At 37.3% G+C, this 13,666-nt stretch overlaps 1 protein-coding gene across 1 annotated transcript in view; it reads left to right on the plus strand.

Annotated features, from left to right (window-relative positions):
- The window catches only part of P3H2 (prolyl 3-hydroxylase 2), a 149,571-nt gene that overhangs the window by 107,876 nt on the left and 28,029 nt on the right, over positions 1-13,666 (plus strand). Inside the window, exons 2-3 of the mRNA XM_028101107.2 lie at positions 10,922-11,074; positions 12,090-12,279. Coding sequence (XP_027956908.1) covers positions 10,922-11,074; positions 12,090-12,279 — 343 coding nt within the window. The remainder of the gene's footprint in view (positions 1-10,921; positions 11,075-12,089; positions 12,280-13,666) is intronic.

Consider the following 13,666-nt stretch of genomic DNA (forward strand, 5'->3'; position numbering starts at 1 on the left):
TCTCTTTTTCCAAGAATAAAAACACCTTGGTTTAGTGTTCAAAGAGCCGCATAGTATATCCCTGTTCATCCTTCTTCCCCATTACTCTGTAATCTAGACCTTGCATATGAGCCAGGTTAGCCAAATGACTTCTATAAAAACATGAATCATTCTCATTTCTTGCTGCTCACCCAATTCTGCATCTGAGACATCCACATGTTTTTTCATTCTTCATGACCTGGTCTCAGTCCCACTTTCTCAGTGAGACCTTCCCTGAACCTCCAAGGTTACTGTGATTTCAAATTTCACTCAATTTCTATAGCATTGTATTGCCTGTTACCCACTTACTCTGCCCTCTAATCTGGTAGAAACTTAGTTCTCAATATTAATAGTTTGTGTATGTCTCCTTGACCTACTGGACTGTGTTTCATAAAAGATCAAGGACCATATTGTAAATATTTTATATCCTCACAGAACATCTATCATAGTTCTTTCTATGGCAGAGGTGATCAGCAAACAATTGTCACATGGACCAGATATACATGAGTTCACCTCAACTTTGAAATAACAGGGATTAAAATCCCAAATGTGTGTGAACATTTTAATAAAAGACTTAGATTTTAACCACAGCCTTGCCATTAATTTTCTGTGCTCATCCTTTTTCCACTTGAGGCTGTGGTACTAAATAATTGAAAGAGCTTTTCTAGCCCTGGTTATCTATGGCTAATGGAAATTAGTATTCACAGACCAATGCAGGTGTCACAAAAGTAACCCAAGATTTGATGCTACCTGATAAGTTTCTCCAAGCTTTAACCTCCTCAGATATTCAATGGACTGGAACTTCTTTCCAGTACAGGCTCTTGGCTGAGGTACAGAGAAAATGCTTCTGTTTATATTTAACTTGTGTATATTGCAGGCACCTTGAATTTACAATACAGCCTGAAGGTTATTGCTGTGGCTGAATGCTTTAAAAAGTGCAGGTGTGATGCCAGGGGAGCTTATGGAACGCTGAAAGAACTCGATCATCAAAACCACCTCTTTAATAAGACCATGTGGCCTGTCAGGTTAGGAACACCCACTAGTCAGCTTGATAGGTTGAATACCTAAAGGGACTCTTTAGTCTCTTCTTGAAGTCCCCTTAAAGTCCCCTCCGAGAAGGGTCTTTGGAGTGAAATTCCCTTTGGCTTGCAGCCATGGTACATTCCTTGATGTGAGATGAAGTAAATGTTTTGAAATACATTTTGAAGTAAATCTCCCCACCCTTACTGGGGCTAGAGAGAGTTTGTACTTCAAAGAGGAATGTGGCATATTTATACCAAAAAGGTACAAGTGGAAAAGCTTTTGATTTGCCTGTTTGCTTTTCTTACATTGCTTACAGTGGAGTGTTTTGGGTGGAATGTTAAATTTGTTTCAAAAACACAAAGTAGAAGGGAGATGTTGGAAATTACAATGACAGCAATTTTTCTGTATGGTCACTAAACTCTAAAGCTCTCCCCCAAATCATCAATTTTGCCAGGCTATTTCCAGTGTCACCCTAGCACTTTTAACACTTTTTAACAAGGCAAGGCCCAATTTATTACTTCTTTTCCCTGACTGTGTGCCCCCAGCCGCAATCCACTCAGGAAACGTGGGCGCTTAGGAGAGAAACAGGAAGTAAACCTGCCCTTTGAGTCTCAATCCTGGGGCTCCCGTTCCTTCTTGCCCATGACAAGCATCTTATGCCCATCACTTTGTTATTTCACAAAACAATGTTGCAGGCACACAAGGCTTTGAAATTCTTTCTTTTCTTTCTTTTTTTTTTTAATATTCTCAAGAGCAGAAAAATCAGTGCCAAGTCTGTATTAAGCTATTTCACTGTTGATTTTTAAAGGATCGCTTAGAAGTTAGAAAGCCCAAGACCATGGTTAATTGCATTTTGCAATCATATTTGACAAATTATGTCAAACGATTGGAAGTTTATACAGTTCGGGGAGGGGGCAATGTGTTCTGGCTGCCAATGACTGCAGAGACATCACTCTGGGAGTGAGCAATTAGGGAGCTGGCTGCTGGCTCCAGGGAAGTCATGACCAGCTAGAACTTTTTTTAATGGGTCACTAGGGAAAGACAACATTCATCTCCATTTATCATAATGAAAACCAGGCAGAAGCAAAGCATGAGTGAACTGTTATAACAACAAAATTTGTTTTCATACCGGGAAGTTCATTAAGGGCCACTCTGTCTATCCCAGCACTAGCTTCTCCATGGTGCTACGGCTCACTGTTTGTATCATAATGTGCCCTTGTAAAATAATGGTCAAGTCCTTCTGCACTGCGCCCGAGGTGAGGTAGGGGATTCATCCTCTAGCTTTTTGAAGAATTTCAAAATAAGAAATGAGTAGTCACTCAATAAATGATCGTTATTGCTTTTACTTTGCTTAGTTGTATTGTGAAGTGCTTTGCAAACTATACAACAGTACGGAGGGTAAATTCTGCTTAACCTCACAAACAAGATCATGCTCATCAACATGGGGGTCACAAAGGAGAGGAAAACAGTTCTGAGCTCACAAAAGGGGGGACATTGGATTTCTGTTTATTTTTTATAATCAGACACGAGTAAGATTCTTTACCAGTTAAAGGGATGACACTAAAATAGTCATGGGATGCTGGCAAAACTGTAATACAAAATGAGGGACATCGGCCCTTCAAAGAAATTTCTGAAGAAGATTAAAGCTGTGTTTCCAAAAACAGTAGCAGGAAGCAAATGTCAGATAGATCTTGGCCCGAACCTTCTTTTCGGTAACCATTAGTCATCCTCTGACACCTCAAGGGAGCCTTCTGGACAATACTGCAGAGGTTTAGATGCCTGCCCAGTTATTCAATCTTATCCTATCCTCATGTTTAGAACCAAAAACAACAGTAACATACCAATAAGCCACACATGCTAGTTTCATTGGCTCTGTGGCAGAGATGACTTACCCACATTCCATCACTAAGACAGTATACTCTCTCCTTACCAGGGAGCATCCAAGTTTTGGCTGTCCTCTTGTTAGGAAGTTAGACAATACAGTCCACAGATGGCTCAGGGGATTTTGTCCAATTAAGCACACACGTATTTTTTGGCTAATATTCTGAGGTTTTCTTCTTTTTCAGAAACTTCAAGGACTTTTTTGTTTTAAATAGTCTCTAATCTGACATGGTATGTTTAACAGTCCTGCTTCTTCACTTTAGTGTTTTCCTGACCCTGGAAGATGGTTTTTATTTAGATAAGAAACCTTCCAGCAAAGTCAGCTGATAGGATCTGTTGTTGCACTGAGCTCATGAGGTTAACCTCATTTGACAGTGGCTACTCACCATTAGTGTTTAACATTAAGTTGTAAACATCAACTTGAAACTTACCAGTGTTTACAAAGAGCAAGAGTCTATTAATCCGACCCAGAACCATAAGTGATTGAAGGAAAGAGTATAAGCAGTTTGGCAAAAGAAAATGCTTTAAAAATACATATTTTTCCTTTCCAGCTTACTCCACAGAGAAAACGTTACTCTTTAGAAATGTCATTTCCCATCTAATCCTTACCAAATAGCATTTTGAAAGCTATAAATATTTACTTATATCCATGACTACATTTAAGACTAACATTCCATAAATGCAAAGATAAGTTCATTTTCTACATTAACACAAGCACCTAACTTGTGAATTAATGTGTATTCTTTAAAGCTAGAAATTTTAAATACTCTACATTAAGATGTAGGAAAGAATTTAATTACTAGAAATGTCCCTTACTGCAAGGGTTTATCTTGTGAATAAATTATACCTCTCCTGTGTCCAAAAGGACTTTGAATTACTGAGCAAAAGCAATTATTTGTATCATTAGATTTTTGAAATGGAATAAAAAACAAAGTCAAAGAAAAAGAGAAATATACCATCTTTAGTTTGATATACTAAAAACCCAGCATAATACAGTTACCGTATTTGAGAATAAAATTTAGCTCTGAGCTTCTTAGACGAAAAGGGCAATGCACTATATTATGTAGTCCTAAATGTCTGGTAAAATTAATTTTATAAATTTGTCAAGAGAAACAAGCAATTGCTTTCTATAACTTAATTATACAAAGAATTCCATGTATGGGTCTTTTTACAAGTTATAGTAATAACATTAAGGGAAAGTAACATCTCCAGAGATTGTGAAATAAGAATGCAAAGTTGTTTTTCATATAGCTATTTTTTGACTCTCTCAAAATCTGACTACATTATATGGAAATGTGTAGGAATTTTCTAAAATAAAATTGAATTCTCATTAACAGCCTGGTCTTTACATTTGAAGCACTGTAATTCATAGGATTTAGTTTAATCCAGTAGTTTAAACATTGCTTTCAAATTTTGTTTCAAAACTTAATAGATCTCTTTTTAAAGATTTTATTTTATTTATTAGTCAGAGAGAGCGACAGAGAGAGAGAGAGCGAGTGTGCACAAGCAGGGGGAGCGACAAGCAGAGGGAGAGGTAGGCTCCCCACTGAGCAGGGAGCCTGATGTGGGACTCAATCCCAGGACCCTGGGATCATGACCTGAACCGAAGGCAGATGCTTAACCAACTGAGCCACCCAGGCATCCCTGGGTGAATTCTTTAATGTATTAAACAAACAAATCACCAAAAGACAAAAATCCTTTCTGCTCCATAAAAGAACATTTAGTTTTTAGCCCATGAATTTTCAGTGTTTAGCCTGATGTACATGCCATAATCTAGTGACTTCCTTTTCCTCCAGCTAGTGTGTTTATGTTGCTAACTAAAACTTAAAAATTCTGCTGTGGCCTAGAAACAGGATGTCTTTAGTGTTTACTTACTTGCTTTTCAGTCGGTAAGAGACCTCATATGGGGTTAAAAATTCTCTAAAGTTGCTATATTGTAAAATTTAAGTAAAGAGCCAAGGCAAAAAAATACAGCACTTCATCAAAATGTAATGCATGATGTTGGATGAATTCTGTAAGTTAGGGTGGTGAAAGCAGAGAGAGAATTCCCTTCTTTCTTGAAAATGTGGATGTTTGAGTAGAAGAGAATGGAAATTACTTATTTTGGGCTTGATGGCTTACCTTGACTATATAAAACGACTTCAGAAGCTAGAAAGTGATCCTAAATAATCTGTCTCAGAAGTGCAGTGTTCTTTATATTTTTAAATGTGCTTTAGAATCTGCTTTCTTGCATATGTCTTACAAGCTGTCCTACATTTCATATTCAGAATATTTGAGCTTCATATTTCTCTTATTTCAGAAGACAGGGAACTTGCATATTTTCCCTAAACTATGTTTGGAAATTTTAGAACTGTTTTCTTGTGTACTATGTGTCTGAACTGAGAAACATCACTATAGCAAGAATCGGAAAATGGGGAGAAAGAGAAAGGAATGGAAGAGAGAGGGGGGAAAAGGCAGGGTACTGACCCATGCTTGTCCTGTTTTTAATTTGAAAGTAAAAGCATTATCTCTCATCTGAGTTACTGCCGTGCTCTCTTGCCTTCTAATAAAGATCTGTTCTCCACATAGCAGTCTGAATGGTCATTTTATTGATTTATTGATTTATTTTAATATTTTATTTATTTGAGAGAGAGGGAAAGAGCAGGGGAGGGACAGAGGGAGAAGACTCCCCGCTGAGCAGGGAGCCCAGTGTGGGACTTGATCCCAGGACATGGAGACCATGACCTGAGCTGAAGGCAGACGCTTAACCTTATTCATTTATTTTAAAGATTTATTTATTTTATTTTATGTTAGAAAGAGAGCACATGCAAGTGGAGGGAGGGCCAGAGGGAGAAGGAGAGACAGAATCCCATGCAGGCTCTGACACACAGGCCAATCCCACGACCCCAAAACCAGGAACTAAGCTGAAATCAAGGGTTGGATGCTTAACCAACGGAGCCACCCAGGCGCCCCTGGACTGTCATTTTAAAATGTGTATCAGATATTGTTTAAAATTCTTTAAAGTTTTCCTCTTGCACTTAGGAGAAACTCTACCATAGCCTACGAGTGGTTGATCTTTCTCCAGCTCTTCAAATATCTCTCTTTAGTCTCTGCTCTTCTTTAAAACATGTCAAGGCTTTTTCCACTTGACTTTTTTTTTGCCAGGAAAGGGTCCTTTCACTTGACTTTCTTTTGGCTGGAATGTTCTCCCTCCCATTCTGCTCATGACTGGCTTCTCAATATTTAGGTCTCAGCGGAAAAATACCATAGCCGAGGGACCTTCTTTGACTAATTTACCTAATAGAGTCCTGCTTCCATTCCCACCCCAGTCAGCTCTTACAGTGTTGTTAGTTCATTTATTTCTTTATAGCATTCAGCACAATCTGAAATTAATTTAATTAATGACTGACTTACTTTAGACTTGTCCCCTTCGATGAGGTTGTAAGGATCTAGAAAGCAGGGTCTTTGCTTTTGCCATGTAGGTATTCTTCTCAACTATCACAGTGTGTGGCACCAATTCAGTACAAAATAAATATTTGCTGAATAAGTGAATGAGTGAAATGAAGAATTTGGGTATGACTGGAGCTCTGGGCCTAATGTGTATTTTCTTGAACAAGAAGGTGGTAAATTATAAAACATCTAGAAATTCTTCTAGGAGTGCATGGGTGGCTCTATCAGTTAAGTATCTGACTCTTGATTTTGTCTCAGGTCATGATCTCAGGGTCATGGGATCCAACCCTGCATCTGGCTCCCTGCTCAGCGTGGAGTCGTTTGTCCCTCTTCCTCCGCTTCCTTCCCCCTACCCCCCAGTGCTCGCGCTCTCTCTCTCTCTCAAATAAATAAGTAAAACCTTAAAAAAAAAAAAGAGAGACGTTCTTCTAGAAACTTTCTGGGAAGAGTTTGCATAATGGCAGAGATGAGGAAGTTCTGCTAGAAAGTGAGTTGAGGCCAAATCCTGGAGGCTGTGAATGTCATAGTACATAATTTCTGGAATCTCTTTTGTGGTCAATGGATAGCTACTGGAGGTTTCTAAACAGTCAATGTGTCCTTTTGAAATGCTTCTTAATAAAGAAGCTATGGGGAAAACTATTAGTGTGTCAAAAGAATTTCATTCACTCACCAGCGGAAAGAGTAACTTGTGAATGTCAGCAGGGTATTGATTTAATCAGCATTCATTTCTTTTTCCATGCAGTATGACTGCCACGTACAATCCTGCTTCTCATCTGGCAGGAGAAAATGTTTGCCTTAGTTCTTCACAGCCTGAAATGAAATGACCCAGTGCATCTTGAAGGCATTTCTGGCCAGTATTTCTCGTATCTCAACAGATCAGTCGGCTCCCTTCAAAGTTTGATACCATCTTGTCCTCAAATCATTCCCCTTTCCTCAGTTGCTCTTTATTTTGCAAAGTATTTTTCTAATGTATAGAGTTACCCTCTCCTGTGGTTTATTTTATTTTGGTCTTAAAGGAAGTCCAGTGAGGAGCCTTTCAGGGCAGTTTGCTTTTTGTTTGTTTCAGTGAAGTGGTGGGTAGATCCTTCCTTCACTGAAAACTAGTACTTACAAGGCCTTATAATACTCTCCATCCCCAAATATGGCATTATATGCAGCATACACGTGTTCACCTGGCCTTTTCCTACCACTTCAGATATGTCTATCTGATTTCTAAAATAGAGTACAAAGATATCAAGATTCCAGTTAAAATAATGGCTTGTTTTATCAACTTTGGCAGCCAATTCTAGTTTCCTAAACTGGCTCACAGTGATTTAAAAGCCATGACCAGTTATGAATAAGTTTTATGGTTTAACTTTAAATCATGGAATCTTCTTATTATTTATATTGGGGAAGATGATAGGATGCTCAATACTGGGTTATAAATGGAGAAAACAAAAAAAAAATGGGGAAAACATCAAATATGCAAAAAGAAACAAAAACAAAACAAAACACCAAACCAAAAACCCAACAACTGTGGTAAAATTTAAGAAAAGGAACCTTGTCAACTTGTCAGTGGGGGTTGACAGTTTTCAAGAGTTATTGAAACATAGTCTTCGTTGATAATCAGTATTGGAAGCTCTCAGTGTGAATGGTGACTTTGGAGATGTTGTTATTAAACTGACTATCCTTTTAGTCTAGTAGAGCTTATGAAGCACACTCACATGTAATACACTTTTTGATTTGTGTGCAAAAGCTTTACTTGTTAGAAGTTCTTTTTTCCAGGGCTCCTGGGTGGCTCAGATGGTAAAGAGTCTGCCTTCAGCTCAGGTCATGATCTCCAGGTCCTGGGATCGAGCCCCACGTCGGGCTCCCTGCTCAGCGGGGAGTCTGCTTCTCCCTCTCCCTCTGCCTCTCCCCACTGCTCCTATTCTCTCTCTCTCTCTCTCTCTCTCTCTCTCTGTATCTCTCTGTCTCAAATGAATAAAAAATTCTTTTAAAAAAGTTCTTTTTTCCTCTTTTTTCAGACATATCATAGACATCATCTATATGTAAAGTAGGTGGAAAACAAAGAGACAAAAAAAGTCATCTCATCCCTATTCTCATAGAGCTCTCCTAGAAAAAACGAATATACTCAGGGAGGTACAATGCACAGCAGAGTATGATAAGTGCTCATAGAGGAATAAGGATACAATGGTATTGCTATACTTGAATGTAGCTATGGTGCTGAGAAAGGATCTCATAGAGTGGCAGGATTTAGGCTTGGCTTTGTGGGATATGTTAGGTTTCAACAAGAGAAAACCAAAGGACAGAGGCTCTCTCAATCAGTGGAACAGGCTGAGTAAAAGATGAAGGTAAGAAAGTGAAAAACATAAGTTTATGTTCTATCAATTTTAATGACTTGCACTATAGAACCAGAGTGTATCAGTGCTAATCTGTTTTGTTCAAAATTTATAGTTCTGCTCTTAACAAAAGACAGTTTCCACCAACCACAAAGACCTTACTATGTCCTCATAAATTATGTGTGCAGGGGAGTTATAGATTATACCATCATCATTTTTTTCCTTTTTTTTTAAATTAGTTTCAGAGGTAGAATTTGTGATTCATCAGTTGCATATGACACTCAGTGCTCATTACATCAAGTGCCCTCTTTAATACTCATCACCCAGTTACCCCATCCCCCACCCACTTCTCCGCCAGCAACCTTCAGTTTTTTCCTAGAGTTCAGTGTCTCTTGTGGTTTGCCTCCCTCTCAATTTTCATCTTATTTTATTTGTTCCTTCCCTTCCCCTATGTTCATCTGTTTTGTGTCTTAAATTCCACATGACTGAAATCATATGGTATTGTCTTTCTCTGACTGACTTATTTCACTTACATAATTCCCTCTAGTTCCATCCACATTGTTGTAAATGGCAAGATTTCATTTCTTTTGATGGCTGAGTAATATTCCATTGTGTATGTATATATACACCACATCTTCATTATCCATTCATCTTATACTATCGTTATTTACATCTTTGAAATGGATAGATCATTTATAAATTGTATTCTTTTGTATTATATTGTTTATTTTTTAAGGATTTTAGTGATTTCTGAAGCACAGTTGTATATTTTACATAATTAAATCCTTCTGAAATCCTATGCAGTAGATGGTAGTGTGGGGTTTTTATGAGCATTTTTTTTTCTTAAAGGAGAACTGAGCCATAAATGTTTAAATGACTTTTTTCAGGTTTACTTGATCAGTAAGTGTAGACACACACCTAGTTTAGAACCTGTTGTTTTTCTTCTATACCTATATACTCATCACTGTGTAGATGTCCATACAATTCATATTGAGTGAGTGAGAAGTTGAGAAAATGTAAATTAAGAAAGAAACCACATCCAAAATTAGTGATTTTGCCAGCCACAATCATTCTGGGAGCACAGAATTGAGGACCTAGGTAAAAATGGCAGGGAAAGCTGACAAGGCAAGATTTAATGGAAGGAAGACCAGTAGCTAAGAGTATGCAAATTCAAGGGGAAAAGGGAAGGTTTTACTATTATTAGAAAAAGTTAAGGATCTCAGGTTGGGGAACTCAAGTACTTCTATTTCTTACTAATACCTGAGTGGCGAGACTGTCAAAAACAGACTCTGTTGAATCTGATATGCTGTTCCATGATTTTATGTTTACTTTTTAATAACGAGTTTTCATGTCTTCATACTCCAAAATAGATCAAACGTAATTTGGATTTTACCATGAAAAAGATTATTAATATGAATATTCACTTTTCTGATATGGGGCAAACAGATCTGTCTGTAAACATTCTCTATGTCTAAAGCACAGAGCACAATGTCCTAAATCGAATAAATTTAATTCTATTTTGTTAAAAAATGCATCATTGCATTTACAGAGAACAGTGTATTGTGTGGTTTAGGAGAAGATTTTGTCATGTCTATGTAATGGTTATTAAAAATTCTTCCTTTTGTATTAATGAGCATCAACGTTGTAAGTCTGGAATCAAACATTTCAATCAAAGGAATGTGGTAAAGCATTTTATGTGTTGTATCCAGCATTTCTTATGCATTGGAACAGTTTAATCCTTTTAGTTTGGTATTCTTCACATTCTAAAGCCTGATAAATGTAGTGGAGTGGGAGGTAGGCTCATTCCCGTCCTTTGGAAAGGCATAGGTTTGTTTATACTGCCATTGTCAGGATCAAAGGCAAAAGGAACAAAAAGAAAAGAGAAAATAAAAGAAATGTCAAAAATATGAATTAGAGGTGGCACAGCTTTGGCAGCTTTATGTTTTGATTAATCATGAAACAAACAGAAGCAGAAAGATTCAATTTCCCAGAAATGTAGATGGCTCAAAAAAGAGTGGGAGAAGAATGAACTTGGAATAGAGCACATGTAGCTATTTTCACCAGAACCTGAATATCCACATATCATTATAGGAGCCTTGTTTATTAACCTCCCACTTTATAGTATGGAGATTGCACATAGTGAATGGAAGCTGGAAGCTGGCCCTGCCACTATAGCCATTAGCCCTGGGACTAGTACTGAGCCAGGTTAGAAATGTTTGCCTTCATTTGGTCCTCTTCTTTCTCCCTAGCTTAACCAGCTGGAAAAGGCAGTGGAAGCAGCCCACACATTTTTCATGGCCAACCCTGAGCACATGGAAATGCAGCAGAACATCGAGAATTACAGAACGATGGCAGGCGTTGAAGCACTCCAGTTGGTAGATCTAGAAGCCAAACCGCATCTGGTGAGTGCTGGGGACCCTTCCTTGCCCTAACCAGAAGGAGCTAGGTGATTCTAAGTTTCACTGGACTCAAAGCAGATTCCTGTGAATGGGTGTCTTGGGTTTATTCTTGATTTCTAATATGGGAACAGTTGTATGCTTTCGGAGTTCACAGATGAAATATTGTCAATATCAGGGTTGAAAAAATTGAGAGAAGGTGAAAATGCCCTTAGAAAAGCAGTATGATATGGTGAAAAGGAGAACATGATATAAACATCTGTCACCTCCTCCAAACCTCAGAGCTACCTCCAACCCTTTAATTTTTATACATGGGAGTTGAAGCCAGTATGAATTGCTCAGGTCACGCTGTGGTTTCCCAGATCCCAGTCCATTGGTTTTCCATTGTACCTGTACTTTTCAAATTCTGGTATTTTAAAGCTACATAATTTACATAATTTTTCACTTAAATGAAAGCTTACTTGAAATCACAATAAGTTGGAAGGGCTTTTTTTTTTTTTCTTCAATTGGAGATATCCCCATTCCCGACATGTGACTTCCAAGATGATTGAAGAACAGGATAAGAGAAGATTTTCAATAGAAACCTTATTATTATTATTATTATTATTATTATTATTATTAAATTGGGCCAGGACTGGAAAATGGATGTGTCATGGCCACCCACATCAATTTACCTGGGTTTTGGTGCATGCCCATACCTATATTCAGATGGGGTTAGAAAATATTGTCTTGCATGTTTGTATTCAGGAAGAATATGAAATTGACTGGTGCCACAGCATTCAGCTTGCTTGGTAACTCCTTTCTTATTTATAATTCCTTGAAGCCAGAGAAGTTACTTTTTATCTCCCAGTAAAACCCTTCATTATTTTTCCACGACGCAAGAGCCCAGTGCCCCCCTGCCCAAATGATCCTGAGTCTGCCTGAATCCTGCTATTCAAGTGCCCCACAGGTGCTCTTTGGAAAAAATAAATACATATGTATATATATATATATATATTTTTTTTTTTCTGCTTCTTTGCAGGAGAGTTACAGTGCAGGAGTTAAACATTATGAGGCTGATGACTTTGAGCTTGCTATCAAGTACTTTGAGCAAGCTCTCAGAGAATATTTCAATGAAGATACAGAGTGCAGAGCCCTGTGTGAGGGGCCTCATAGATTTGAAGAGTATGAGTACTTAGGGTACAAAGCTGGTCTCTATGAAGCCATTGCAGGTAAAGCTGATTTTTTTCCTTTATTTGTTTCCTGCTCATAGGAAATGCAGTCTGTAAAACTATTCCAACAACACAGAAGTTTAAATTCTAAAAACTGAAAGATATATGTAACCCATCCTATCTCCTGTAAATAAATCTACGTATTTTAAGTTTTGGTGACTGTGCTCCTAAACGTTTTCAGATGCATATGTAAATGTTTCTGTATTTACTTATAGTTATTATTTCTTTTTTTATAAAAATGAGACAGTACTATGAATACTGATTTTGAGCATATTTTTGTTTTTGTTTTATTTTATGCTTAACAATATAATGTGGACTTCTTTTCATGTAAGTAATACATGTAGGTCTACCTTATTGTATTAAATGGTTGTGTGATGTTCCAGTATATGGGGAAAGCATAATTAATTTGACAAGTCCCTTTACTGATGAATGTTAAAGAAGTTACAGGTTTCCATTATTATAAACAATGTAGTAATGAATACTTTTGTATAGTTTTCTTCAGTTACTTAAAAGAGGATTTTATTATCTATGAGAACTTAATATATTACAAAATGTCATTTAAAATAGTAGGTAATGTGAATTATACATTAATTGGGGAGATTAGCTACTTAACCATTTATGGTGGGAAGCATATGAAAAACATACAAAAATAAATTCTATTTATGTTAATAATATAGGTGTGAAAATAAAACTGTTAGAAGAAAATGCAAGAGGGGTGCCTGGGTGGCTCAGTTGGTAGGGTCTGACAAATGATTTTTGGCTCAGGTCATGATCTCAGCAGATTCTCTCCCTCCCTCTGCTCCTCCCCGACCTGTGCATGCACTTGTGTTCCCACTCTCTCTCTCACTCTCTCTTTAAAATGGAGACGAACCATGAGAGACTATGGACTCTGAGAAACAAACTGAGGGTTCTAGAGGGGAGGGGGGTGGGGGGATGGGTTAGCCTGGTGATGGGTATTAAAGAGGGCACGTTCTGCATGGAGCACTGGGTGTTATATGCAAACCATGAATCATGGAACACTACATCAAAAACCAATGATTAACATAACATAAAAAAATTAAAACACAGTAAAAAAATAAAAGAAATGAATAAATCTTTTAAAAAAATGAAGAAGAAAATTCAAGAAAATATGTGTATAATGGGAGGAGAGGAAAACTAGTTCTTAGCATGACAAAAGACAAGAAATATGAGGAAAAAGATAGACTTTACATAAGATTTAAAATACAAAAAATACAAATGACAAGTGGAAAACTTGCAAAACATTTACAGGCAAAGAGTTAATATCCATAATATTTAAGCAAAACTTGTAAATTATTGTTATTAGTAGTAATTTATTTCTGATTTATTGGTAGTCATAATAATAACCAACATATATATAGCAGTTTCA

This window comes from Eumetopias jubatus, unplaced genomic scaffold (genome assembly GCF_037043125.1).
Source record: "Eumetopias jubatus isolate StellerSeaLion01/CBP00866 unplaced genomic scaffold, mEumJub1_p1.0 scaffold_1, whole genome shotgun sequence".
Taxonomy (NCBI): domain Eukaryota; kingdom Metazoa; phylum Chordata; class Mammalia; order Carnivora; family Otariidae; genus Eumetopias; species Eumetopias jubatus.